This window comes from Ciona robusta, chromosome 10 (genome assembly GCF_009617815.1).
Source record: "Ciona robusta chromosome 10, ASM961781v2".
NCBI lineage: Eukaryota > Metazoa > Chordata > Ascidiacea > Phlebobranchia > Cionidae > Ciona > Ciona robusta.
In genome coordinates, this window is record NC_143244.1 from 5,592,853 (window position 1) to 5,611,483 (window position 18,631).

At 32.8% G+C, this 18,631-nt stretch overlaps 2 protein-coding genes across 4 annotated transcripts; one reads left to right on the plus strand and one right to left on the minus strand.

Annotated features, from left to right (window-relative positions):
• Positions 1 to 622: 622 nt before the first annotated feature.
• On the plus strand, positions 623 to 9,412 carry LOC149729934 (claudin-4-like). Of its 3 annotated transcripts, none has more exons than XM_089885833.1 (4): positions 623 to 922; positions 5,399 to 5,560; positions 7,570 to 7,700; positions 8,512 to 9,412. In XM_089885833.1, exons 1-4 carry the CDS (start codon positions 697 to 699, stop codon positions 8,641 to 8,643), a joined length of 651 nt encoding a protein of 216 aa, XP_089741959.1. In that variant the 5' UTR covers positions 623 to 696; the 3' UTR covers positions 8,644 to 9,412. The 3 variants fall into 3 exon arrangements, with proteins under 3 accessions (XP_089741959.1, XP_089741958.1, XP_089741961.1); XM_089885832.1 differs by lacking the exon at positions 7,570 to 7,700 and adding an exon at positions 7,742 to 7,872; XM_089885835.1 differs by lacking the exons at positions 623 to 922; positions 5,399 to 5,560 and adding exons at positions 1,755 to 3,558; positions 5,008 to 5,166.
• Positions 9,413 to 9,800: 388 nt separating this feature from the next.
• LOC149729935 (uncharacterized) lies at positions 9,801 to 18,317 on the minus strand. The gene is made up of 17 exons (XM_089885795.1): positions 18,144 to 18,317; positions 17,932 to 18,038; positions 17,508 to 17,613; positions 17,185 to 17,325; positions 16,783 to 16,937; positions 16,236 to 16,329; positions 15,934 to 16,066; positions 15,597 to 15,712; positions 15,227 to 15,360; positions 14,148 to 14,269; positions 13,475 to 13,601; positions 13,048 to 13,146; positions 12,394 to 12,562; positions 12,123 to 12,227; positions 11,413 to 11,543; positions 10,938 to 11,046; positions 9,801 to 10,514 (listed from the first exon to the last, which is right to left on the minus strand). The coding sequence occupies exons 1-17, from the start codon at positions 18,174 to 18,176 to the stop codon at positions 10,428 to 10,430; spliced, it is 1,968 nt and encodes a 655-aa protein (XP_089741921.1). The 5' UTR covers positions 18,177 to 18,317; the 3' UTR covers positions 9,801 to 10,427.
• Between the last annotated feature and the right edge of the window lie 314 nt (positions 18,318 to 18,631).

The window sequence follows — 18,631 nt, forward strand, 5'->3', positions numbered from 1 at the left end:
AATTTCGATTTAGTAGCGGCATTTTTGGTAAAAAGCTGCGTATTATACAAAGACATATATAGTACATTCTACAGAGTTAACTTGTTGGCGATTCTTCTGACCTGCTAAACATTGCGATATCATGTTTACTGAGTTACGCCAATAGTGTGGAGGCGTCCTATTAATGTGTAACTATATTTCGTTCTCAGGGTTTATATGGTGGAGAGAGTCTACAGTATTAGTCGTTAAGTTATAGGAAGCACTTCCGAGTTGAAAAGCCTCAAGTTTAAACGCAGGAATATGCGACTATGATATTGGATAATTGGATACAGTTTATAAAATGTAGCCTTATTAATTCGATAGAAATTAGACTGGTTTTACAAATTTATAATGCTTTGGTAATTGCTGTCAGTTTAAGACTGGCGTTTTACGTCTGGACCAAACTTTTTTAGTGTACTTTTCGAATTTTTTAACATAATTTATATCAAATCAAAAAAGTGGGTATTTGATGTTGCGTACTGTTAAAATGTGAATGTCTACAAAGCTATAACTAAATTCTAAGTGTTTATCTATATTACGGAGGGCTAAACGATTCATTTTGTGTAGAACTGTATACTGATGTACAGAATACTAATATAATTGAATATTATTTAACCAATAACAAGATTTTTGCAGTTTTAAGTATTTAAGTTTACAAGTTTCATAGGATAATCAAAAATGGCGAACGCCTGTCCATCGGTCGGTTTGGCTCTTGGCATTCTCTCTACTATTGGAATCCTGTACTCTCTAGCTTCCAAAGAATGGAAACGAAACTCCCAAAATTCGTCCCAGAACGTTAACCGGGGCATATACTCGTATGAGGGTTTATGGGTGAGATGCACAAGTCCCATGCCCGGACAGTTTCAATGTGACAACTACGATGAATCATTTCTTGCTTTACCCGGTAAGTTATTGTTTTGTTTCATTTATTGCATAACCAAGCATTTATCTTTCGAAGAGATGTTTTAAGACAAACGCGTATATAGTAGGCTGGGAAATATGGGACATAATTTCATTAAATTTTTGTGTGCCTTTTGGTAGTAAACAAAGAACATTCAAAACAGTATAAAACCATATTCTTTAGACTCCCATAAACCGTTGTTAATTGTTTAAAACACGATCAGAATATTTCGATACTGTCTGCTAAAAGTGTCCCGTCTTCCCCTACCCTACTATATATTATTTCATTATATAACTCTGTTTACCAACCGAGCTTTTAAAATCTTTCTGATCAAAATGCATATTAAGAAAGATAGATGCTTGAGCACTTAAATATTATTTTTGTACGTGATAAGATATTTGTATATAATACTAACAAATTGTACCTAATTTTCGTTTTTACTTTAAAGTGTTTTGTTAACGTTAATTTCTAACTTCCTAACAACAATTTTATTCCCTGCAGCAGCTAACCACGTAAGTATTATTTGACTTTTACAAAACCTTAACGCTATTTTTTTAAGTCATAACCCTTAACCCCTTTAATTTTCACATACACCTAATATGTATGCTTATTATTATTTAACGCTAACGATAATATCATTTAACACATTGTAGGTTGGGGTAAGATGACCCATTAGTTTGAATCCTAAAATATTAGTTATCTCTACAGCGGTTTATTAAATTTTATTTATTGTAACTTGTGTATGGCGGTTTATTTATCTTTTTATTCCCTTTAGCAAAACGAAAAGTCACCTTCCGTTTAGTTTAATACTACTTACAATTTAAATCACATGTCTTATAGTAAAAGCGGTCATACCAAAAAATGACACCAACTTTCTTACAAATCGTAGGTGACTTTTATTTATTTTGTGTCATTGCTACGTCACAGCGTATGACGTCATAGACCTTCCATAGAAAGCATAAATCGGTCTTCCGAAACGTGACGACGAGTCACCACTCTGATACCGTGTATTTTTGATTGGGTGCAAATAAATTACGTCATTTATGTTTGCTATGGGGCTTTCCGTTATCTCCATATAAGGGTATATAGCGCTGACGTAGGCGGCTCCAACCTAGAATGTTATGTATTTAATGTAACTTTTACTTAGCTCCACTTTCTGTAAAGAAATAAAGTAGGTTAAACTAGAGTACAATAAATACCTATGTACTATGACTTATGTTTAACTACTAGTAATCACAAAATTCTGTTTTAGAAAACACCAGAAAATCGAAACACATTTTTTACTGTTAATTAAAAAAAGAAGATTCCCTTTACGTGTATAATTTATTGGTAGCGTTAGTTTGGGTTTAAAATTGAAACAACGGTGTTAAAGACGAAACCGAACATTTGTTTACGCGTTCCAAGTTACCAGTTAACGATTTAAACAGAATATTGATTGAACTTTGTTCTAAACAGTTCTGTAATAAAACTTAAAGAGTTTGTTTTTCACTTGACAAGCTACTCTTAGTAAATATGAAGTCAAGTTTGTAGGATTTTGTAAACACATTACACAGGTGTTTCGAAGCAGTAAAACTGTTACGATAATAGGAGAAGGGATTTAAAAATATTTGCATGACCGTATTTGGTAAATGGAATACGGTATCTTATGACCAAACACAGTTCTCCTATTTACGGGTTAGCAAATAGTCGAAAATCGTTCCGCTTTCTAGTCTATTAAAAATAACATAAGCGACGGCTGTGTAAATAAACGACGTTCGGTCTTTTTATTTGTTACATTTAAATGTTAACAGTAGTTATCTATCAAATTAGTAATTCGAAACCGCTATGTTTTGCCTTGATGGTCGGGAATTGCACCATTTAGTCGAACATCGTTGTGACTAATATTTGCACTTGCGTCATCTCGGCCATTTGTTCACGTAGAGCGATTTCAATTTTATGAAAAGCTCTGCCCTGCTCAAATTTACCTTTCGTTTCCTAACAAAAGGTTCACGTTGTAAAAACCATTGATACGGATCGTAAAATTCAACAAATTTGGACGATTTTTTCTTTGTTGGACTTTTATATCGCAAACACACCCAAAGAGCTAGGCATATAATTCTGTTAAGGTCCTGTGTTCCATCCAGAACGCCGTTATTTGTATCGCCAGTAACACGTTGTAAACTATTTAAAGTTTTGTCGAATTTAGTCGAAAAATAAAACATTAGAGAAGATAGTATTTTTTTCTAAAACGAGTTGTTTGATAGAACTAAATCGTCTTCGAAAATTCTAATACACAAATATTAGGGATAGCGTAACATAGATAGCCTTTTTGAGCTTTCAAAACTCTTAATTCTAAAAGTTTCCCCTATAATACAGCGAACTATACATAGTTTAAAATTAAATTTAAAGCGAAGAATATTTATTGTTGGTAACTATGTCCGGATCCATCTCTTACCTTGGTTTGGTCCTAACTCTTATCTCAACTATCGGGATTATATTTACCACGATTTACCGAGAATGGAAACGTAACAGTGTACAAGCTTCTCAACAAGTTCTTGACCGTCTTTACTCGTGTGAGGGGTTATGGGTACGGTGTACCTCCCCCACACCAGGCCAGTTCCAATGCGATGACTACGACACAGCACTTTTAGGATTGCCACGTAAGTTTTATTGTTGCTGTTTTAATATATATTAGGGTGGGGGGAGATGGGACATCTTTTCATTCTGTTTTCTCGTCCCATTTGGTAGAAAACAAAAAATATTTAAAGAATTATAAAGCTATATCCTCACAACCACCATATAGATCGTTGTCAGTTGTTTAAAACACGAAGATATTTTTAAATAGTTAAAACTTTAGGGCGTTTTAACTAAATTGAGAATTGGTTGAAACTTGGATAAAGTTAAATTACAGATAAATCATGCATTCTCTCGTACTAGCAATATAGTATTTTTAACACTAAGGTAAAAATACCGCAGCAACTTTGAACTTTACTGTGAAGTATCTTTATTTACCAAACAAGTTTATAATCATTAAATGGGAATACTTAACAGCGCGTTGCAAATTTGGCGCCATTATATATTTGAACAGACATACGGTTCCTATAGGGTGTTGTAACATAGTCTATAATTTTAGTCATTTTTATCGCCTTTTTTGGTGGTAAACAAAGAATATTACAGAATTATATAACCAAATCCTCACAATATTCTGAAAGGGCGTTGTTCATTGTTAAAAAAATGATTGGCAAATATCGGATGTTATGTGCTAACTATAACCATCTTACTCCACAGTGATTTAAAGTATATATTATTCAAATTTACATTTTTTTAATACGGTGAAATGTTTTATTATTAAAATTGCTCCTGCCTATGAAAATAGCTTTGTCAAATGTTTACAGTTAAACCAGTTTAAAGATATTAATTGAAGCGAAAGTAAATAAAATGAATTCCCAATGTGTATATTATACACCTAATACATTGTGCTCATTTATACGATCAGTGGTAAACCGTATTGCCAAATAAACCACCCACAATAATATTACTAGGAATTTGTAATATAGTCAACGCGTTTACTGTCTTATTACAAATTCAATTGGATGCCAACTTGCGTTTGCGCGCCAATATTTGCTCTTGTTTCAAACAGGCGAAGTTAGTTATACATTAACCCGGACTGAATTGGTCCGTTGATGTGATTCCGCCTTTTCTATCGCTGTACCATCAGTGTTTCCAATTTCCAGTGTTGCACAACGTTTTTTGCGTCACTCGACAGCGAGATTTACTTTGCTGAGTAGGAAGGCAAATATTTTGCTAAAACAACTGTCATGAAGCTCGTAGATGGCTTACGACTTCGCCAACAAACAAATAAAATTTATCGTTACGGACATCTGTTTGCGTATACCAGTAAATCATTACGTGATTCAAAGCCTAAACAATCGAAAACGTTTCAGACTGACAGGACATAGTTTAAAATTATTTTTAAGCCTACAACCCGAAAAAAAATTTCGAAAAAATTAAAAAATCCTCGTGTCGAAAAAATACGTTTATATCGATTTTAATGGACGTTTAATATGAATGTCTATTGAATTTAAGTTTTGACTTTTTTCTTGTTACAGCGGCACTTCAAGGAATGAGAGCGATGATGTGCATCTCTGTTTTGTTCATCATCGTTGCAGTCGTATGCTCCATCGTCTCCCTGCCCTGCACCGCCGCCCTAGCGGAGAAACAGAAGCTCTACGCTAGCAGGGTGGCGGGCATATGTGCTATGCTTGCAGGTAGACCTCGGCAGGAAACAACGACCATTTCGCAGGAATTTTTACAGGTTTTAGGTGGATGAAACAAACAACAAGAAATGGAACCTTTTTTTATATCTTGAACTTTGCTTCAAAAGAAGCCGAAAAACTTTGGGCGTTAGCCCGTATAGCTTACACCTCGCAAAAACTAACGCTTCGTCTCTTTCTCTTTTATTGACGTCATCGGACACGTGATGCGGACGACCAATCACAGCTTCACTTCAAGCTCAACGTGCAATGATGTGTATTGCGGCAATCGCTGCCGTTGCTGGTATTGTGGCTGGAGCTCTTGGTCTTCAATGCATTAAAGTGATGGAAGGCAGCAATGCCAAGGTTCACACCGGTCGAGCTGGTGGTGGTTTGATGTTCCTGGCAGGTATGGCGAATGTGACCGAAACGTTGTGAAAATATCAGAGTGCGATTTAAATTCCATCGAAGGCTATAAGATATAATTTGTGTCCATTTTATCGCACTATACAGGTTTGACTAAACAAGCTTAGTCTAAAAATGTTGTGCCTACTGTTTCTTTTAAAAATTGAGGTGTACGAAACAGAACATTTATATTTTAACGACCTTTGTTGCCCCGTCATGCGAGGCTAAACAAGTTACATCCTTTCAATGATTCTCCAGGGCGGCATTGCATGAAAACTTAAACTTTATAAGCGAGTGGTATTGACTTTGTAGCGTGCATGGCGTGAATTTATTATCTTGTGATATTAATTGAACTATATATGCCAAATCTATATACCAGGCATAATGCAAATAGTCTTTTTCGGCTTCCGATATATAGTAGCGTGGGGGAAGATGAGACACCTCTTAATCCCATTTTTTCGTCCCGTTTGGTGGTAAAAAAAAGTATTCAAAGAAATATAAAACCGTAAACCTCACGACTCCTAAAGACCGTTGTTAATTATTTTAAACACGGTAAAAATAATTGGAAATTATGTGCTAAAGGTGTCCCATCTTACCTTTCCCTACTATAAAACGTTAATTTTATGCCAAAGTTTCGTCTGTAATTCGGCGAGACTTCATTTCGGTTCGCCCGTGGTCACGTAAAAATTATTGTTCTATTCGGAGCCGAAAAAGGTTTTATTTTGGAGCCGAAAAAGACTATTCTGTATGCTAAGTATGCGTTTAACCATCTATCTGTAATCTTTTTCACAGTGATAGGTTGTACAGTGTGTTTTATAATTCACTTTCACTATATAGTAGGGTGGGAGAAGATAGGACACCCTTAGCACAAAATATCTAAATATCCCGATCGCGTTTTAAACAATTAACAACGGTCCACGGGAGTCGTAAGGATACTTTTTTGTATAATTTTTTAAATATATTTTGCATACTACCAAATGGGATACAAAACAATGAAACGTTGTCTCATCTTTCCCACCCTACTATGAACCCTCTACTTTCGTTTTCTCTTTGTGTTTGCATTTTATTTCCCTTTTTATGGTTTAATGTATTTTACCGTTTGTGCTTTGTTTGCCGTCTAACCCCTATATTTATACTAATTTTACTTTATTTTAATCATACTCTTAAGACACTAACTAACATATATAGTACTATGGGGTAAGATAGATATACCGTTGTCATGTTATACCAAATATTCCCTAATCTAAAACAATTGGCAATGCTCTTTTAGAGTCGTGAAAATGCGGTTTTATATAATTCTTTAAATATCCTTTATTTACTACCAGATTGGACGATAAAATAGAATAAATTTATGGACCATCTTACCCCAACCTATTATAACTTAACAACCAGTTTTACATAATTTATTCGAACGGCAAGCATTGTTTCATTTTAAATCTAAAACGAAAATAATACGCTGTGTTATTAATTCGCTGTGGTATTAATCTGAATATAAGGGACCGATAATACTGGTAACAGACGAAACTTTTTTTGTTACACTATTAGTGGGGCTTGATTTTTGTTTGCTGTAAATTTAGTAGCACTTAATGTGTCACATAATATACTGACGTTTTATAATGTTTGCCGTTCGTTTTAATTACTTGTGTTTGGAACTATCGGCTCAAAATAATATTTACGATATTTATATATAGCACCGTAAATAGTATTTTGTGCTTATTCTTTCGTATTGTTTGACAATAATTTAACCTTTAATTCACCTATACAACAATAGACATGTCCTTACAAAATGAAAAAAATTCAATTAACTTTCTATTTCCTCAACAAATTTTAAAGATAAATCAAAAAACCCCTCATCTTTAAAACGTTTTAAAATCATTTTCCCTCCAAAAAATCTTTTTTTGAGCTTTAAAAAAATCTTTAAAAAGATAATAATAATAGATTTTAAACAAGGACATGTCAGTTGTTGTCTCCAATCAAAACCCACTTTAATTATTTCTGTGTGGCATGCAACAGGCGCACTCTGCATCGCTTCTGTATCTTGGTATGCCGCCAACATCGTATTCGAGTTCTGGAGTTTCACTTCAATAAACGACCCGTTTAAATATGAATTCGGATCCGCCTTATATGTCGGTTGGATCGCAGGGGTGAGTTTAAAGTACTTATCACTCTTTTTACTCTCGGCTAGGTGCCCTAACTATCGCAGCTGTGTCCTGGTACGCTGCTGACGTAGTGTACCAGTTTCATGTGGAAGTCATTACAAACCAATCGTTTACTTATGAGTTCGGTTCTGCTCTTTATGTTGGTTGGATAGCTGGCGTGAGTAAACTGCACCCGAGTGACGTGGTTTTGCGGTGGAATTTTTATGCATGTCTGCTGATGCTTTACTATATTTTTGTCTATATTTTTTTATCTTTTACAGTCGATTTTTTTGCATGTCGTGTTGCTATTTTTTTAAACTGAACGTATTTTGTTCGTCTCGGATTTCTAAATAGTAGTCACGAACCAAATAACAGAAATTTCGAGTGATATTATGTAAGATATAGGTGCCTTAAGTATCTCAGCTTACCCCACACTATTAAATAAATAAATCAAAATCAAAATCCTGATATAAAGTTAATTTTTTATAAATCAGTGCAACTATATTATAACTGCTGGTGTGTTTTTGCATAAGTAACATACGTCAATTATTTATGTAGGCTACACGGCAATAATTTTACTATTGAACAATCTACATTATTTACGTTATTTCTTGAAATAGTCCTAATATTAGCATGTATTTACTTATGCGTGACAATTTTTAGTTTTCTTTCCAATTCCAGAATTTTCTTGACTTTGATGTGGCGTCATTTTTTTCTGATTTCAAAGTGACCTATTTTTCTATTTTCGTAATTCATAGTGACGTACAGTTATTGTATTTTAAAACAAAACTAAATTTTAAAATATTTCATACTCCAGGGGTGTGCACTTATCTCCGGGGCACTGATGGCTTGTTGCAATTGTGGAAACGAAGAGACTGACAGTTACCCAGCTTACACCTACAAGCCTCCTAAAGCATCTGGGGGTGGCAACAACACAGAATATGTGTGATCACAGAACGAAAACGGAGTGCCTATATAATGGGACAATGTTAAAAAGCACGCTGGACATATAAAACATTAGTCTTTTTTACTTCACTATATAGTAGGATGGGGGAAGATGGGACACCTTTTCATTCGATTTTCTCGTACATTTTGGTAGTAAACAAAGAACATTCAAGGAATTATAAAACCTTGTCCTCGCGACTTTCACAGTTCGTTGTTAATTGTTTAAAACACGACCAGGGTATTTATATATTTTGTGCTAAAGGTGTCCCATATTCCCCCACCCCACTATATGTGTACAAAAATAACTGAAACGAAAATGCATTTCCAAAACCGTTTAAATTGAAATGTAAAATTTTAAATCTAGCCACAATTTTAGCGTTTGCTTTGTGTTTCTATATAGTCTTGGTGAATAATTAGCCAAACACTAATATAGTAGGGTGGGGGAAGATGGGACACCTTCAGCACTGAATATCCAAATATCTTGATCGTGTTTTAACAATTACCAACAGTCCGTTCGGATATGGTTTTAGAAATATTTAATTTTTTATTGTTTACTACCAAATGGGACGAGAAAATAGAATGATAAGGTGTCCCATCTCCCCCCACCCTGCTATACAACCTCGTCTGGCCTTTCAATCCATATAATTATATTTAGACTGTGGTGGAACGAAATTATGTTTCTTATTCCGCATCAAGTGTCAACTTTCGAATATTTGGAAAAAATTAAAATTGTAAATATATTTGTTAATAAAGAAATCGATTTGGTTGTTAAATATATTTCAGGTACTTTGATACAGAACAAATAGTGTTGTAGCTTAATGTACGTTTACAGAACCTATATACCAAACTTAGCATAGTAGAATTACCAAACTTAGCATAGTAGAATTACCAATTCGCATTTTTCGAGTGGAGAGGATAGGTAATTTTTTATCAAATAGACAACAAACGAGAATAAAAAAACCCAAAGTGGACAAAATATGAACAAAAAATAAGATGGATACCGTTGGTATATAATACCTCTTGTTGGATTATATAAAAACATATACAAAAAATGGACCAAAAATATACAAAAATGGAGTTGAACCCAACAAAACTACCTTAAACTGTCTTAAAACACTTTTAATAGCTTTTTTCTGTTATTTTTTTCCAGTAATAGGACCCTTTTATGAAATTTTCATTTATTGAAAAAATCGTTCATGATGTGCAAAGTAAACTACAGTGACATCTATTCTACAACACATAGCATGATTTAAGAGCTTCGATTGCAAATAAAAACAATAAAATATTTACAGATTGTTGAAAAACTATCATTAGTTGCTTATTGTAATTTGTGGAAGAGCATAAATTACCCATTTTTTTAACATTTTGATACATTACAAATTATATAGAAATTATTACCATACGCATTGCACCATTAAAAAGTTACATGTGCAGTGTAAATTACAACAGTATGAATGAATGCAAGATATTTATTTTTGTATGATGGGGCAATGACAGTTGTTATCGCACAAGTGTTCCGTTTCACACACTTCGTGCCTGCTTATGTGTTACCACATGTGTAACTTTGTGGGTAATAATAAATTTTTTTTTTTTTGAATTAGTGACAATTTAGTCAACACAGTTAGTGACCAAAATATAGAGGAGAAAATTAAAATAAAATAACATTAAAGTGTCATAAAATGTGTGATTCTATTGAGAAATGTACAGTTTACAATTTTACATGGACATACAATTTACAAAATGTTTTGAAAATATCAATTTTTGAGAGATTTTAGTTTTATTAAATATTTATTGGGTGAATGTTTCTCCTTCAGATGAGAAACTGCTAGCAGGACGAACTGGATTTTTCTGGATGAAACCCGAATCTGGTTTATTCTGTAAAAAAATGAATAAAAATTGAGAAAATATGTTTTTTTGCCAAGTTTTTGGACAACCCAATTTTTAAAAATATCGCACAAACTAGTTTATTTATGCAACTGAACTAACTAATTTTCATTGTTAAAAAAATTAAAAATCTAAAACACATTTATATAATAGGGATCAACTATTCATTCAAAAGTGAGGTCCCATGATATGTTATACCAGATGGCCTAAGTTAGGCTGTTTACCATTAATACAGAATATTTTAAAAACCTTATTTCTTGCAATAAAAAAAATAGTTCTAAATTATCACTTATAGCATAAAAATGAATGAATAAACGACTATTTTAAAAGTTTATAATATTTGGGCTACAGTTAGGCGATTACACAAGAGAAACTATTGAAGTTTTGGTACAGGATATTTCAATTGGTTATTACCTGCAAGTTATCTAAAGCTTGCGCTGTTAAATTCCATGTTTGCCGATCACTTGAAGCGTTTTGTAAATATAAAATGAAATCCTGGAAATCTTCATCATTTAGTTTGGACCTGAAAAAAATTTGTGTTTAGAAGATTTTTTATTTATTTAGATGGCTTAGTCGGCTAGGTGCAGCTACCATTAGTAGCATGTTTTTTGAAGGTGAACATTTTTTCATCAATGCAAACAAAAATTTAAAAAAAATTCTTCAAATAACGTGGTTTGCACTATTGTTTTTGAAGAGACAAATCAAAATTATGTTATAGTAGGAGGAGGGAAGATGGGACACAATTTTATTCTATTTTCTCGTTTAATTTGGTAGCAACTGTAGCCTCACTACTCCTATAGAACGTTGGTAATTGTTTAAAACACGATCAGAATATTTGAATATTATGTGCTGAAGTTGTCCTATCCTACCCCACAGTACTATATGTTACCTTAAAGAGATAGGTTCTGTGATTCTGAGAGCAATTGTAGCAATCACTCTTATAATGTTGGCATCATTTGAATGAACAAAATAGAGCAAGTTGTCAGTAAGGTCTTCAACAGAACATAACTTCTCACAATCCTGTAATTTAGAGTTAAAGTTAAAATGGAAATATTGAAATTATAATTCTGCTCTTCGGAAAATTAGGGTACTGTAATATAAACTATACATTAATAAAATGCAAAAAGAGTTGTTTTAAAATTTTGAAAAATATTTTTTTAGAAATAATTACAGTGTTTTACGCCTCTAAGCTAAGGCACAAAATTCAACGCTATTTTATTAGATTGTACAAAAAAAAAAACAGAAGAAAAAGGGTAAAACACCTACATTGATATCAGTTCTGTTGGTTCAACACTGTTTGTGTGTGACTCTAATACTACTCAATACACTTATCTTAAAAATTAATTGACTTCACATATGATTCTTACAGCGTAACTGTAACAAATTTAATGAATCTAACGTTGATCTGGTGCTCGTATAGCAGAACGATTCTTGTGTAAAGAAATACAGTAAGAATACAGTGCTACGAAATACGGAACGGACAAAAATCAAGTCCAGCAAATTGTAAAACACAAGAGATATATATTTCCCCAAAATGGCACAGTGTTGATAGTGTTGACATTTTCATTATTTTTTAGTCGGAAACACTGCAGTACCAACCTCAGGGGAGTGAGTCCAGTTAAGAAGAAGTTGAGAAGCAAGAAGTTGGATTTTGTTCTCGTTGATTCTCGAGGGAAGAACTAGCAAATATTCAAGGAGATTTTCCTGGGGGGAGAAATTTAATCATACATTGATAAAGAATATCAAATTTAAGCAGATATTTTTCTAAAAGTTTTATAAGGTATGAATTTAAAATTGATGAGGGTATTCTCAATGGAATGTTCATAAATAGAGTAAGTTACATTTATTCATTTATCATCATTATACATACTTGGGTTGTGATCAAGGTTGGAGTTTCAATCGCGAGAAGTTCTAGAGCTTGTAATGCGAGGATAGTCGTTTGGAGGTTGTCCTCCATGTAATCCTCGTTGGGGGAAGAGCTGCGGAGGAGGAGATTCACGATTGCTTCAGTTGGGGTGCTCCTTGTCAGTAAACTTGCTCTGTGTGGATGTCGAAGACATTTAATTAAAAATTTTAAATTAAAAATTATTTAGGATGAAAAATTTAAAGATAAATGAATGTATTTTTTTAATTTTTTTGTGTCTTGCCTAAGGACATATGACCACAATGGTAGCAGCATTGAATCTCAAACACAAAACCTCTGGACTAAAGTCAGATGTGATAACTGCCATTTATGTTGTTACACAAACTACAAACAACACATATCAGCCAAACACTTCCCCCTTTAAATAAAAAACGGTCTTCCGATTTTATGTCTCCTTGTCAATCAGGGGCATTTCAAATTACCAACTCAACAAAAAAATCCTAATAAAACATTATTAAAATTTATCTCCCTAAAAAGTGTGAATCATCAAGATGCAAAAGTAGAGATTTAAATTGTTTTTGGCTTCTAATAATTTTGTATTCGGTGACTGGTTCACTCGTAGTTATTTTTAGACTTAAAAGAGTTTACTACAAAAGTTACCTTGTTTCTGAATAATAGGCAAGTTCAAGGAAAATAGTTGATAGAACCCTCCTGTTTCTATGATCTGCATACTTTGACGCATATGATAAATCTTCAAGGCTGTGGTGTAATATAAGTCATAAAGGAATAATTTGATGGTTTGAAAAAAAGTTACAACACAGGTGTTCTGTTTCATATAATTGCGCCTGCTAATGAGATACCACTTACGTGTGGGTGATTATTTTTTGGGAGGATTATTTATTTTTGTTTTTTATATATGGCTGTCAATTTGGACAACCCATTAGTGACCAATAAATTGGAGAAATTTTCGTTAAGTGTTTTTCCAAAATTGTCGTTAAGGTCACATACGCCCACCATGGTACACAATGGCCCATTTTACCCAGAATGGCCCAATTATAATAGAATTGTATTAATAGTAATAACTTACCCATGATCAGCCACAACAGCCATCTTATTCTCATCTGAATCTGACACAACATAAGATATCGCCGTGATTGCTTCCTGTACTGTGCGTGGGTTCTTCGTGTATAGGAGCGCTGTTAATGTTTTCATGCCTGAAAAAAAGATGGATGAATGTAACTTATTTATTCTTGAGTGGCAACAACATTTTTTTTATAACACAGGTGTTCTGTTTTTAACACATTGTGCCTGTGTTATGAATCAACATATAATTATGTAGCCGACTGTATACATTTTTTTAAATGTATGGCTCACAATTTAGACAACCCATTTGGGACAACTGGGTTGAAGCAATTGCGAAAAGTGTTTTGCTCAGAAACACACAGAAATTAGTAAGGACAGTTGTAAATTTTAACATTTATTCAGTTTGTTAAAAGCAGACTGAACAGCATACAGAATCAACCATATTTTGCTGTTTCTTTTATGAGATTTTGTTTAGTTTTAAAGTTAAAAGATAAAAGTATGTGAAAAATAAAGGATATTTTAAAACATATTTGAATATGCATACTGTTTAGTATGTTTTAACAAAATGATAAAAATATTTTGGTTAGAAGATAAAAATATGCATACAATAAAGGATATTTTAAGTTAAAACATGCATATATGTTTCAAAATTAACGAATATATTACTATTCACATACCTCCGGTAGCAACAAACTGATCTTGTATGGCAGGTACAGTGAGACATTCAGCTATTGCTTCTGCTGCATATTCTTGTGTTGTTGAATCTTTACTGAGAGCCAGTGATATTAGGATGTCAAGTCTGTGTGGAAAGAAATAATTAATGAATGAATGTAACTTGAATAATTTTCGCATGTCCGGAAAACGACAGTCGTTATAACACAGGTGTTTTGTTTCATACACAAGTCTTATACAGATTTGGAAAGACTTACAACTAAAAGGCATGACAGAAATGGAAAAATATTTACACTTGTTATGCTTAAATAAAATTATATTATAGAGTAACTTCATGATCTTTACTGTTAACACTACTAATTATAATTGTAGTTCCAAATTACATTATAAAAAACAAATATTATATATTGAAATTTACTTATGAAGTCTTATGTACAAGCTTAAGCTATATTGTTTCAGATAACAATAGTCTGTGAAACACAATGGTTAGATTGTTTGACTTGTAACTACAACAAGCGTAAATAAATGTAAGGCTTATTACGTGTCTTGTTTACACGGCACACATAAGATCAAGAAGGCATGAATACGAAGTGCTTTGTTTTGTGGGGCTATGATTTAAAATGTAATTTTGTTATAGGAAGTTTTAGAATATAAAAGTGCAAGATCTTTTGTTCTATTTAAAACAAAAGATTGACGATTCCATTTAGGCGAAATATATATTTCTTATAAAACTTATATTATGGAATTATAGAGAATGTTTTGTCCATTACAGATTTTTACAAACGGGACTGTCATTGTCCTGCCATGCTGGACGCGAGGATAAATAAGTTACATAAATGGTAACTGTGTAAGTGGGTATAAGGTGTATGGAACAGAACACCAGTGCTACAATGACTGTTGTTGCTGCCATGTGGGGATAAATAAGTTTTACATTCAATCATTCATTCAAGATTACTGAAATAGCGTTTTTGTTGTTGTGATGCACTTTAAACCTGGGTTTTGATAAAAGTACCATCTGAATTAACTTGTAATTTCAGAAGCTCTTGTCTTAAAAATCCATCCACACAAAAACCAAACAACCTACCCCCCTTCAGTGACAATTTGAAACTTATTATCATCAGCAGATGCTGCCATAGTGGCAAGTTCAAACACAGCACTTCTCTTTTGACTTGTGTCTCCATGTTTAGCTGCATGCATTACCTGCTGCATTTCTCTTGTCTAAAAAAAAACGATTTTAACTTGAAAACAATTATTGATGAAATTTACAAATTTGGGGGGATTAGTTATAAGTATGAGATGCTGCTAAAGATCAAATGTTTTTGAGTTCACTTAACCAAATTACTTATGTAAACAACATAAGCTGATGCAGTGTTTACATACTTCATGTATTTGACACGAATTTAAGTTGGAATAAATTATACATGTGTAGAAAACATAGCCAGAGATGGACCTACCTGTATCAAGTAATGTTCAATAAAATCGCCAACTTCAAACTTGAAGTTATAAAGCAAGTAACAACACAGAATACCAGTAGATATCATGAATATAATGACAATGCAGAAATAAACACCTGGATGGAATGGAATATTTAACCTTTAAAATATTATATACCTCATGGTATGTAACTTTATGAGTGTTTTTTTCTGTATAACTAAAAATTTAAAAACCCATTTGTAATCACTGTAGTTGAAGTAATTGCCAAAGTGTTTTGCCAAAGAACAAATGCAGCAGCGACAAGCATTGAACTCATACAAGGACCTCAGCCATATAAAATAAAACATTGCAACTTACTTGTCCACACAGATGATTCATAACACCTCATCTGGTAAGCCGTACAAACCCCTTCCTCTACTGGATCCCCTCGAGCTTCTGAGAAACAATTTGACACTTGAGACTGACATCTGGTGGTGGGGTAAGGCGACAACTAAATAGAAATATTATAAAAAAAAACTTTTAATAGCAAAAAAAGAAAAAATTAAAACACCAAGAAACTCATGCAAAAGTGTTTTAAAGAAAATTTATATTTTTAACTTTTTAAGAACATCTTATAAATTTTCATATTTTTATGAATTTTAATAAAGCTTTGTACTCACTGTTAGTTCTGATACACTGAATACAAGCAGTAAGATACTTGAAGCTACCATGAGTGTACAAAGTAAGATCATCACCACCATAAACTCGCGTCTCCTGTGGATGAGAATAATAGATTTTATAAATTCAACAGAAACGGTGTCGCAAAACTGACTTAGCAACAAACTTTGGGAAAGTTTTGAACAAAATTTGGCAAAATTCTAAAGATTCCTGCAACAGACCCCCTCAATTGTTAAAATAAAAGATTCAACATGCATAATGAAAAATTATATAAAACTTAATGTGTCTCAGATAATCAGAGTGTGCCAGAGTCTAAACGGTAAAAAGAACTGGGGGTCCAGTGCATAATAAAGATTGATACAGAAACAAAATTTACAAAAAAAATTATATAAAAAACAACATTCAAAACAGTAATAAAATTGATGTGCATCTTATAAATCTAGAAAATTCAAGTCAACATGGACTGTATACCTAAATAGATTGACCACTTTTAGTGTGGTACATAATTGATATAATCATTCAACATATTTTCACATACACTCAACCCACCTTACACTGTTCTTTCCCATCCACCCACCAATCCTTGTGAAACTTGGACTGTATATGAATGAAGCAAAAATAACAAAGAGATAAGCAAAGAAGAAGTACCAGTACACTGTGAAGAGAGCAAGAAAAGCAAGAACAATCTGCATCATTACGAGGGTCTGTGGAAAGAATTATAAATTCACTTAAAGGCAATTGCTCCAACCTAGTGGTCTCTAATGGGTTGTCTAAATGCTCAGCCATTCAGAAAAAACACCCACAATCAACTTAAACTTTTGTGAGTGAAATTTTATTTTATCATTTTACGATTTTATAACTTAGTTCCTATAAAAAAGAAATGAAAAACTTTTAGATACACAATAATTAAAATTTACATTATTTCAGTATCACTTCACTAAGGCAACATACTTTGTAATTCCTCAGAACTTTTTCTCTTGTGTCAAGATATCCGATCTCTTCACACAACGCAGATTGAACAACATCAACAACTTGATCATCAGTTGTTGTTGTCGTTGTTGTTGATTGGTGGAATCTCAAATCTTTGTTCCACTAAATGAATTTAAATGATTTTCACATATTTATTACTAAATGAATATTTCATCACAGAAACTGCACAACATATTTTAAAAAACTTTTTACTACAGTCAGGTAAATTTTACTGAATCTTTGCTTTTGTACTAAAAGCAAATATTTTAAAAATTATTTTCACAATTACAACTTCAACTACATACCTCAGAAACATCATTCAAAGGTATCATTGAAATAACAGCATTGTTCAATATCTTATATTCTTCAAGTGTGTATGCATCTCTCAAGTAAGATCCCTTGTATTGTAACCTGTAATAAAAGTTACAAGTAACAAACAAAGTAAAATTTTCATATTTTTTGATACACCTAAATCAATCAAAATAAAGTAATAATTTTTTTACTGTTTAAAGTAATAATTTTTTTATTGTTTTTTTTTATAAATGTTATCTTTTAGCAAAAAAGTGTAAGGTTTAATGACAACACATTCTGGCTGCCATATGGAGATATAATACCATGTTAACATACTATAAAAACGACATGCGCTAAAACACAGCAGGGGTAGAATTGACTTGAATTTTTTAAACGTTTTCGTCATAGGCCTTAAAGTTAGCATACATGATGTAATACCTGAACTGGTGGTTAGAATGTCCGATTTCATGCAAACTATGCAACAAGTTTGCTCTTACTCGCGCCACTGTATCTGATGGCCGACAAAGGTCAACGAAAGTTCGCCCCTGGAAATATACAGATTAAAACAAACATCTAAACTTTTTATAAAATACAAATTCTTTTTATAAATAAAATATACAGAGAATGACAGAAAAATCAAAATTACTCACCGGATAAGCTTTGCTTTGTATATAGAGCAGCATTATACAGTTTCTTATGAAACTTTTAATAACACTAAAACTGTATCATAAAAAGTGCAGTCGTAATGGGTAATAGGATACCTAATACATTAGTTAAGTTGGCCAGCACCTAACGTTATTTATCGTAAATTTTAACAAAATAAATGGGGGTATTTCCCCAAGCTAATCTACGTCGCCATGGTTTCAACTTCACTTCTGAGGGGACATAAGAATTGCGGTTTGCAGTAATCGCACAGCTGTAGGAATTTATGCACAGTTTAAAATTTAAATCATTTTACCAATATATTTAGACGTTTTCAAAGTGTTATTAAGTCGTTTTTCCTGTGCCACCCAAACAAAATGGACGGCTTTAAATTTTGGGTAACTAGTTGCATGGCAACACTGGACGCGAAATGACGTCAGAAGAGGGTAACAATTTTGTCAAAATGACACAAATTTGTATGTAATGTACATATTTT